We start from the raw sequence: 10,198 nt of genomic DNA on the forward strand, positions 1-10,198 counted from the left end.
CTATCTTAAACTATCAATTGTATCATCAGCATAATTACAATTTAGCTGATTAAGTTGTACTACGAGCATCATAAGTTTTTGAGTAGGTAAAACATTTGAGTCTCTCAAATTTGGTACATTATATGTAAGTACAACTTTATTCTATTTTGTATTAGCTTTTCTCCCCAAATTGCTACTCATAAATTAAAGTCTCAAATGAGTCCTTTCCTACCAATGGTTTGTATTTGGCCAGGTAAAGACTTAAATTTCCTCTAATTAACTAAAATACTTTATTAAAAAGATAAAATAATGCTTAATCAGATTCTTGTAACCTCTTACTCTTTTAAAATTCTCAGTAGTAAGATTCAAATACAAAATAAGTTTCAAGACTTTGCATAGAAAGAATCATGCTGGATAAATCTAATTATGTATCTGCAAAGAGAGAGTAACAGTACAGACAGGCATCATGATGAAATAGATAGAGCAATGTGTCTTGGATTTAGACACATCTGTACCCCAGCTCTGTCACTTACTAAGCCAAATGATTTAAACCTTCCAATTCTCAGTTTTCCTGAAAATAAAATAAGGATAATACTACTTTGTGTGAGGCGATGTGAGAATTGAAGATAATATAGGTAAGTGTCTAGCACAGTATCTGGCATTTAGCAGGTACTCAATAAATGATAGCTATTATTGTAGCACAGGGACTTTGGTCAATGTGACCCTGAATCCAAAATCATCAAAGGATTAAGACAATCTAGAGTGTGCTTTATCTTCTTATGTCTTTAACAAAGCCAAAGCAATGTGAAAAGTGGAAAAAAATAAACATATAGTTCCTAAAGAGGATTCCTCAGAGTATTTTGTTTAGAAGAAATATTTGGAATTAAGTTAGTTCATTCCCATTCAAGTGAGTATTTCCTTAATCTTTAAATTCCTTTGGGGGAAGAGAATATATAGCATCCTTAATAGCTCATCCTGAGGGATGAAAATCTTTGTATTCTAAAAGGAAAGAAGACACATTGATTTTAGTTCCAGTTATTATCTCATCTAGAAATGAAATGAACCAAATGCAACAAGTCTTGGTAGACTCAGCCATCTATCTACAGAGTCAGAACCTACAGTAACTGAAGAAGACTTCATCCCAGCACAACTCTCATCTTGCAAGGCGAAACCAGTATATTTGTTACCCCCCCCCAAATACTAGGAGCTTTCACAGTTCAACTCAAATATAGAACATATACCGTGATGATACAGTGCCAAAGGATGAGAAATATTACCTCCTTAGATATAAAATGTGTATTTTCACTTTTAAGCATATAGATTTTGGTCATTGCTAAAGGTCATTGTGAATTTAGGAGGCTTCTTCAAAAAATGTATCTTAAGCATACAAACAATGAAGCACAGGGAATATGACAATAATGGCAGTAGATCAAAATCCTACATAACACTGTGTCAAAGGCTTAGGAAAATACCAGGAACAAAATGAAATGTAGATAGGAAGGAGCAAGGCTGTAAATGTCCACAGAATGGCAGAGGAAAATGAAGACATCAGGTAGTCATGGGTGTATTCGTGTTAACAATTTTGAAACCTGTTAGTTGACTGGTAATACAGACCCCAAATCTAGCCCATTCTATGAGAAGGTACTTAGAGATACATTCGGATTCACAACTAATTTTATTGAGCACACTTACTATGTGCTAGGTGATTTTCATAAATATCTCATTTAATTCTTAGGATAGCCCTGTGAAGTTGATATTTTAATCCCCATTTTGTAGGTGTGGAAAATGGGACTCAGAGATGCTAAATACCTTAATGTCCCATGTTATTGGGACTAGAAAGGGGGTTTGAACCTAGGTCCTCTGTTTCCAAGGGCAGTGCTCTTTTCAGTAAACCTTGATAACATACCCTCAGAGTTCCCTAAACATGGTGAGGAACATACACCTCATAGTGTGAGCACTGCTGAGTGCATTGTTGGCAACTGTCAAAACTTTACTGCTGTTTTCATTTTCCTCTTCTCCAAATTCTTCATTGTTTTTCCCTTTTCTCTCCACCATTTTATTACCTACTTTATGTTTCTTCTTTCTCTTATCTACCCGTCTTTCCTTACTTAAGCCATAGTCTCCTAAAGCATAACATACATAAGACATTGTTAATCTTTCTGGTAGCATTCAGAGGAAGAGCAATTAATGCTATACATTAGAATTTTTAATCATTTAGCAATTCTAGAGCATCTAAGTGGTCAACCCATGAATTATTATGATAACTCAAGATATTTTAATCACAGAGATGATGTACTTGGCCACATATGTTTACGTGACTTGAATATGACTCCAGTGCTAGAATCAATGATGGGCAGAGTCAAGTTATTCTGCATATGACATTAAGAAATTAGTATTATTGGAGACAAATAATAAAACATCATTCTGGCTTCTAGGCACATAAAGACTATTGAACTATATGCTTTAAAAGTAGTCTAAAAAACTTGGTACATGTTTTGCTTACCCAAGCTGTCTTCTGATTGGGAATGGCTCACTAGAGCAGGTTTAAGAGGCTTTGGTCCAGTTGTTGAAAAAGTTACTCCACTAACCTGAGGGCTGGACAGATAGTAACTGAGAGGTATTTCATTGGATAATGACCATGAACATGGCAGTGTAGTGGTATCTGAATCCGTTGACGTTGGAAAAAAATGTACTAAAGATCGCTGTGTCTCTGGGAGATTGTCACGTGTGTCTTCAATTCTGTGTACAAAAATTAGTATTATAAACAGTGAGAAAGTCAAAATGATAGACTGTGAGCACAAGAAGCATTAATTATCATTATTACTCAGGGTTTTGCTTTTCAAAGATATTATGCATCTAACACAAGCGCAAGAACGTCTTATATTTCTAGTTTTAACAATCTAAATAAAACCCTTTAGTGTCAGGTCATGCTTTCTCTTTTCTATTTAAAAATCAATAAACTCCTACTTCAGATAGTTTTTCAAAAGTGTAAATGCTGAAAGAAGAAAATAAAAATTACTATATTCCACCAACTAAAACTTTTACCATTTCCTGCCATGCTTTTTATATTTTATTAAATTTTTTTAATTGAAATATAGTGATTTACAATATTATATTAATTTCAGGTGTACAACATAGTGATTCAGTATTTTTTCCTTCCAGGCCTTTTAATGCATTGTTTTTTTTTTTTTTTTTTTCGGTACGCGGGCCTCTCACTGTTGTGGCCTCTCCCATTGCGGAGCACAGGCTCTGGACGCGCAGGCTCAGCGGCCATGGCTCACGGGCCCAGCCGCTCCGCGGCATGTGGGATCTTCCCGGACCGGGGCACGAACCCGTGTCCCCTGCATCGGCAGGCGGACTCTCAACCACTGCGCCACCAGGGAAGCCCTAATGCATTTTTTTCACTCAAAACTGAGACTCTATAAACCATTTATAACCCACTTTTATCACTTATTATATTTCCCCTTTCCATTAACATGAAAACCATGATTATCATTCCTGTTTAATATGTAATGGTTTACTATACTTTTTCCTTTAATTTCTCCTGCTGCTTAACTAATTTTCCTGTATTTATAAAGATTCTAGAGTTAATGTGTGCTTTCAAATGCACTTTACAAATTAATAACTATAAATACAGCTCACATGTGTATGTTTGTGTGTATCTGTGTATGTGTATGTCTGAATGCTGAAGGGACTAGCACAAAAGAGGGAGAAGAAAGACTTACTTTCCAAGTATTATTTTTGTAAGTAAATCCTACTATATGAATAAAGATTTTCCTTTCTTTCTTTTTTATAAATGTAAAAGTATAGTGTGCAATCATTTAAACAAAATCCCTAAACTACAGTACACTTATTTTACAAGTAAAACAATATTCTCATGGAGTAGCTCATGAAAAGGCTTATGACAACTGCATTTTATGAGTCACACTGAGGCTCTTCTCAGTAACTTCAAAGCACTCCATGTGTGTGTGAATGTGTGTGTGTTTAATGCTTGAATTGTGAACAAAGTCCTGGGGTCCAACCCTTTAGCTCTCTGAAAAACCAGACACTTGGCCAGCCCAAGCCCTGCCTTCCTGGGGGCCAAACGTCTATCCACTATAAGTCAGGAACTAAGTGTTTTGCCTCCAAGCACTGTCTCTATTTTGATCTCTTTGTTTTCCAGAGTTCCTATAATGTTATTTTAGCCAGTCTTCTGTTCTTTGTTTTTGTTTTTCCAAATCTTTCCATAACGGAACAAGGGCCTGAAGCTTCCTAATCTGCCATCTTGCTGATGTTACTCTCAATCTCTTTGTTTACCAGGAGGTATTCACAATCGTTTTGTTCTATAATTTGTAAGTTCCTTCATCAGAAATATTATATCTGGAGAGCTCTGTATTCAAAATCAGAATTCTCTAAGTGTGCCTCTCACAAGGCACAGATATCTCAGGCAATTTTTAAAAATAATTAAATGGCATTGGCTTTGGAAACGGCATTATTATTAGCCCAGAGCTTATCAAGCTTGAGCACGTGCCATTCTACTGACTACCCAACCACTCATCTCTGTCAAAAACCTCTAACCCATGAAGATATGCTCTTGAGAATGACTGTGGTGGTAACGAAAAGGAGACTACAGAGGTCTATTGTCAAATGACAAATATTTCATCTCTGTCTAAACTGATACAGATCATATGACATAATTTTTCCCTGACACTGTCTAGAATAAGCAGGAAAAGGACCTTTCTCTTTCAAAGTTCCTTACATCTGGGTTTCATTACAGACAACTGGCTACATCTTTTCAGCATGTTCATTTTATAAGCTCTGAATTTTTTTCTTCCACTGGTAAAACAATAGCATTTCCAAATAAATTTAATTCCACAAAAGATTCCCAATAAGCCTTTGCAAATGTTGTGATCAAAGAACTTCAGTTTAGGGCCACAGGGGATTCTTGTTTTTGTAGTCGAATAAGAAATTTCTAATGGCAGCACACACCGTTGGAAGAGCTGAAACATTTCAGGAAGAGATAAGCGTGATGTAGCCCATTGTCTGAGCCCTGCACTCACCCACCTATTAGACTCCTTTTGGAAGATGAGAGATTTTCTTCCTAGTGCTTAGTGAGGTTTCCCTTTCCCATGTGGAATTTTCCAAGCCCTTACTTGGTATTTTGCTCCCTCTGTAATTGATTAGCACTAAACCAGAGGCAGTTATAAAAGTTCAATTCCAGCATTTCAATGTTATTTCAACGCTGCATTGGTAATACTGACAACAGTTATTTCTCAGATGACCTCTAAGAACAAATATTTAAAAAATAGACTTGAGGGAGATTGGTTCAAGATGGCAGAGTAGAAGGACGTGCTCTCACTCCCTCTTGCGAGAGCACTGGAATCATAACTAACTGCTGAAAAATCATCGACAGGAAGACAGTGGAACTCACCAAAAAAGACACCCCACATCCAAAGACAAAGGAGAAGCCTCAATGAGACAGTAGGAGGGGTGTAATCACAATAAAATCAAAATCCATAACCACTGGGTGGGTGACTCACAGACTGGAGGACACTTACACCACCGGAGTCCATCCACTGGAGTGAAGGTTCTGAGCACCAAGTCAGGCTTCCCAACCTGGGGGTCTGGCAATGGGAGGAGGAATTCCCAGAGAATCAGACATTGAAGGCTAGTGGGATTTGATGGCAGGACTTGGACAGAACTGTGGGAAACGGAGACTCCACTCTTGGAGGGCACACACAATGTAGTGTGCTCATCGGGACCCAGGGGAAGGAGCAGTGACCCCATAGGAGAGTGAACCAGACCCACCTGCTAGTGTTGGAGGGAGTACTGCAGAGGCAGGGGTTGGCTGTGGCTCACCATGGGGACAAGGACACTGGCAGCAGAAGTTCTGGGAAGTACTCCTTGGCATGAGCCCTCCCAGAGTCCACCATTAGCCCCAACAAAGAGCCTGGGTAGGCTCCAGTGCTGGGTCGCCTCAGGCCAAACAACCAACAGGAAGCGAACCAACAGCCCTACCCATCAGCAGACAAGGGGATTAAAATTTTACTGAGCTCTGCCTACCACAGCAACACCCAGCTCTACCCACCACCAGTCCTTCCCATGAGGAAACTTGCACAAGCCTCTTAGATAGCCTCATCCACCAGAGGGCAGACAGCATAGGTGATTTATCAGCAGAAACTCTGCAAGCCAGAAGGGAGTGGCATGATATATTTAAGGTGATGAAAGGGAAGAACTTACAACCAAGATTACTATACCTGGCGAGGATCTCAATTCAGACTCAATAGAGAAATCAAAAGCTTTACAAACAAGCAAAAGCTAAGAGAATTCAGCACCACCAAACCAAACAGAGGGATAGGACTGAAACCAATAAAATTAGAAATTATAAGAAGTTACAACAGACACCACAGAAATACAAAATATCATAAGAGACTATGACAAGCAACTCTATGCCAATAAAATGGACAACCTGGAAGAAACGGACAAATTCTTAGAAAGGTATAACTTTCCAAGACTGAACCAGGAAGAAATAAAAAATATGAACAGACAAATCACAAGTAATGAAATTGAAACTGTGATTAAAAATCTTCCAACAAACCAAAGTCCAGTACCAGAAAGCTTCACAGGTGAATTCTGTCAAACATTTAGAGAAGAGCTAACAGCAATGCTTCTCAAACTCTTCCAAAATTTGCAGAAGAAGCAACACTCCCAAACTCATTCTACAAGGCCACCGTCACTCTGATACCGAAACCAGACAAATATACTACAAAAAAGAAAATTACAGACCAATATCACTGATGAATATAGATGCAAAAATCCTCAGCAAAATAGTAGCAAACAGAGTCCAATGACACATTAACAGGATCATACACCATGGTCAAGTGGGATTTATCCAAGGGAGCAAAGGATCCTTCAATATACTCAAATGAATCAATGTGATACACCATATTAACAAATCGAAGAATAAAAACCATATGATCATCTCCATAGATGCAGAATAAGCTTTTGACAAAATTCAACACCAATTTATGATAAAAACTCTCCAGAAAGTTTGCATAGAGGGAACCTACCTCAATATAATAAAGGCTATTTATGACAAACCCACAGCAAACATCATTCTCGATGGTGAAAAACTGAAAGCATTTTCTCTAAGATCAGGAACAACACAAGGGCATCCCCTCTTGCCACTATTATTCAACATAGTTTTGGAAGTCCTAGCCATGGAAATCAGAGAGGAAAAGGAAATAAAAAGAATACAAACTGGAAAAGAAGAAGTAAAACTGTCACTGTTTGCAGATGACATGATACTATATACATAGTATCCTAAAGATGCCACCAGAAAACTACTAGAGCTAATCAATGAATTTGGTAAAGTTGCAGGATACAAAATTAATGCACAGAAATATCTTGCATTCCTATACACTAACAATGAAAGATCAGAAAGAGAAATTAAGGAAACAATCCCATTCACCATTGCTACAAAAAGAATAAGATACCTAGGAATAAACCTACCTAAGGCAGTAAAAGACCTGGTCTCAGAAAATTATAAGACACTGATGATAAAACCAAAGATTACACAAACATATGGAGATATACCATGTTCGTGGATTGGAAGGATCAATATAGTGAAAATGACTATACTACCCAAAGCAATCTTCAGAGTCAATGCAATCCCTATCAAATTACCACTGGCATTTTTTACAGAACTAGAACAAAACATCTTCTAGACACAAAAGACCCCGTATAGCTAAAGCAATCTTGAGAAAAAAAAAATGGAGCTGGAAGTATCAGTCTCCCTGACTTCAGACTATACTACAAAGCTACAGTAATCAAGACAATATGGTACTGGCAGAAAAACACAAATAGAGATCAATAGAACAGGGTAGAAAACCCAGAGATAAACCCACACACCTAAGGTCAACTAATCTATGAGGCAAGGATATACAATGGAGAAAAGATGGTCTCTTCAATAAGTGCTGCTGGGAAAACTGGACAGTTACATGTAAAAGAATGCAGTTATAACACTCCCTAACACCATACACAAAACAAACTCCAAATGGCTTAAAGACCTAAATGTAAGATCAGACACTATAAAACTCTTAGAGGACAACATAGGAAGAACACTCTTTGACATAAATCACACCAACATCTTTTTTGACCCACCTCCTAGAGTAATGGAAATGAAAACAAAAATAAACAAATGGGACCTAATGAAACTTAAAAGCTTTTGGACAGCAAAGGAAACTATAAACAAGATGAAAAGCCAACCCTCAGAGTGGGAGAAAATATTTGCAAACGTATCAACAGACAGAGGATTAATCTCCAAAATATATAAACAGCTCATGGAACCCAATATTAAAAACAACAAACAACCCAGTCCAAAAATGGGCAGAAGGCCTAAATAGACATTTCTCCAAAGAAGATATACAGATGGCCAATAGGCACATGAAAAGCTGCTCAACATCACTAATTATTAGAGAAATGCAAGTCAGAACTACAATGAGGTATCACCTCACACTGGTTAGAATGGGTATCACCAGAAAATCTACAAACAACAAATGCTGGAGAGGGTGTGGAGAAAAGGGAACACTCTTGCACTGTTGGTAGGAATGTAAACTGATACAGCCACTATGGAGAACAGTATGGAGGTTCCTTAAAAAACTAAAATTATAATTACCATACAACCCAGCAATCCCACTACTGGGCATATACCCAGAGAAAACCATAATTCAAAAAGACACCCCAATGTTCAATGCACAACTATTTACAATAGCTAGGTCATGGAAACAATCTAAATGCCCATCGACAGATGAATGGATAAAGATGTGGCACACATATACAATAGAATATTACTCAGCCATAAAAAGGAATGAAATTCAGTCATTTGTAGAGACGTGGTTGGACCTAGAGACTGTCATATAGAGTGAAGTAAGTCAGAAAGAGAAAAACAAATATTGTATATTAACGCATATATGTGGAATCTAGAAAAATGGTACAGATGAACTGGTTTGCAAGGCAGAAATAGAAACACAGATGTAGAGAACAAATGCATGGACACCCAGGGGGGAAAGCGGGGGGTGGGGATTGTGATGGTGGTGAGATGAATTGGGAGACTGGGATTGACATATATACACTAATATGTGTAAAACAGATAACTAATAAAAACACTTTAAAAAAATAGACTTGAGAGCTTCCCTGGTGGCGCAGTGGTTGAGAGTCCGCCTGCCAATGCAGGGGACACGGGTTCATGCCCCGGTCCAGGAAGATCCCACATGCCGTAAAAAAAAAAAAAAAAAAAAAAAAAAAAAAAATAGACTTGAACTGATCAGTAAACACAGGGCATCTAGATCTAAAGTAACATTAGCCTTAAACTGTGTATATTCAATATTAGAGATCATTTTCTAGAAAACATTGGAAAACCAATGCTAATGCTTTATTTGATAGAATGATTTACATTAGTAGTAAAAAAAGAGTTGTAGCTTTTATTTAACATCCTCACGGACATTTCCCAAACCAAAATTCTCTAGCAGTTCTCTGTCCCCAGGTTAATAAAGTAGTTTTAAAGAAACTGTCTGCCAATTACCTTAAAGAAACAATTAACATGCTAGATATGAGCTTTGGAATCTCAACCAGGTCTGATATGATGGAGATCTGTCTAGGTGAATTTTTACATTACTCAAAGACTATACCTTATAAAACGGTGGTTGGGGAAATTGTATGTTATCATTAACTAATTTTAGGAAATTTGTAGACTTGATTCTAGTTCTAACTTTTTATAAGCTGTTTTGAAACAAAGAGGTCAAATACTCCAACCTCAACTTCTAAAACTCATTTGTGCCTTTCTTACTGTGCTTGATTTTCCATTTTATCTTCCTGCTCATGGACTTCACTCTGCAGGACCGCCGAAATTTCCTGAGTGGCTTGTGTGTCTTTCATCTTGGCTGGAAGAGAAGTCTCTTTTCTTTTCTGGGAAAACAAATCATGACATTAGTCAGTGAATAGAGCTGAGTTTCAAGGCAGATTTTCTTTTTTGAGTGACCTCACTTGTTAATCTAACTACCTTAAAGCACCTGCCAGACTTCATGATTTCTTAACCAAGCTGGGGCCAGAACCAGGATTCTAATATGAATATGTAAGCACTGATATAGCCAATACTGATATTGGCTAAAAATATTAAACAAATCAAGATGAGGTGTGTAGCACTCACTGGAAGCAACTCAAGAGGCAGCGCAGTAAGCCA

General features: G+C 37.6%; 1 protein-coding gene across 1 annotated transcript in view; it reads right to left on the reverse strand.

Annotated features, from left to right (window-relative positions):
• Positions 1-9,909, reverse strand: part of LMNTD1 (lamin tail domain containing 1) — a 51,184-nt gene extending 41,275 nt beyond the window's left edge. The window contains exons 1-2 of the mRNA XM_024733509.1: positions 9,806-9,909; positions 2,483-2,718 (exon numbers count right to left, since the gene is read on the reverse strand). Coding sequence (XP_024589277.1) covers positions 2,483-2,718; positions 9,806-9,894 — 325 coding nt within the window. The 5' untranslated portion in view covers positions 9,895-9,909. The remainder of the gene's footprint in view (positions 1-2,482; positions 2,719-9,805) is intronic.
• Positions 9,910-10,198: the final 289 nt, after the last annotated feature.

This window comes from Neophocaena asiaeorientalis, unplaced genomic scaffold (genome assembly GCF_003031525.2).
Source record: "Neophocaena asiaeorientalis asiaeorientalis breed wild unplaced genomic scaffold, Neophocaena_asiaeorientalis_V1.1 scaffold150, whole genome shotgun sequence".
Lineage (NCBI taxonomy): Eukaryota > Metazoa > Chordata > Mammalia > Artiodactyla > Phocoenidae > Neophocaena > Neophocaena asiaeorientalis.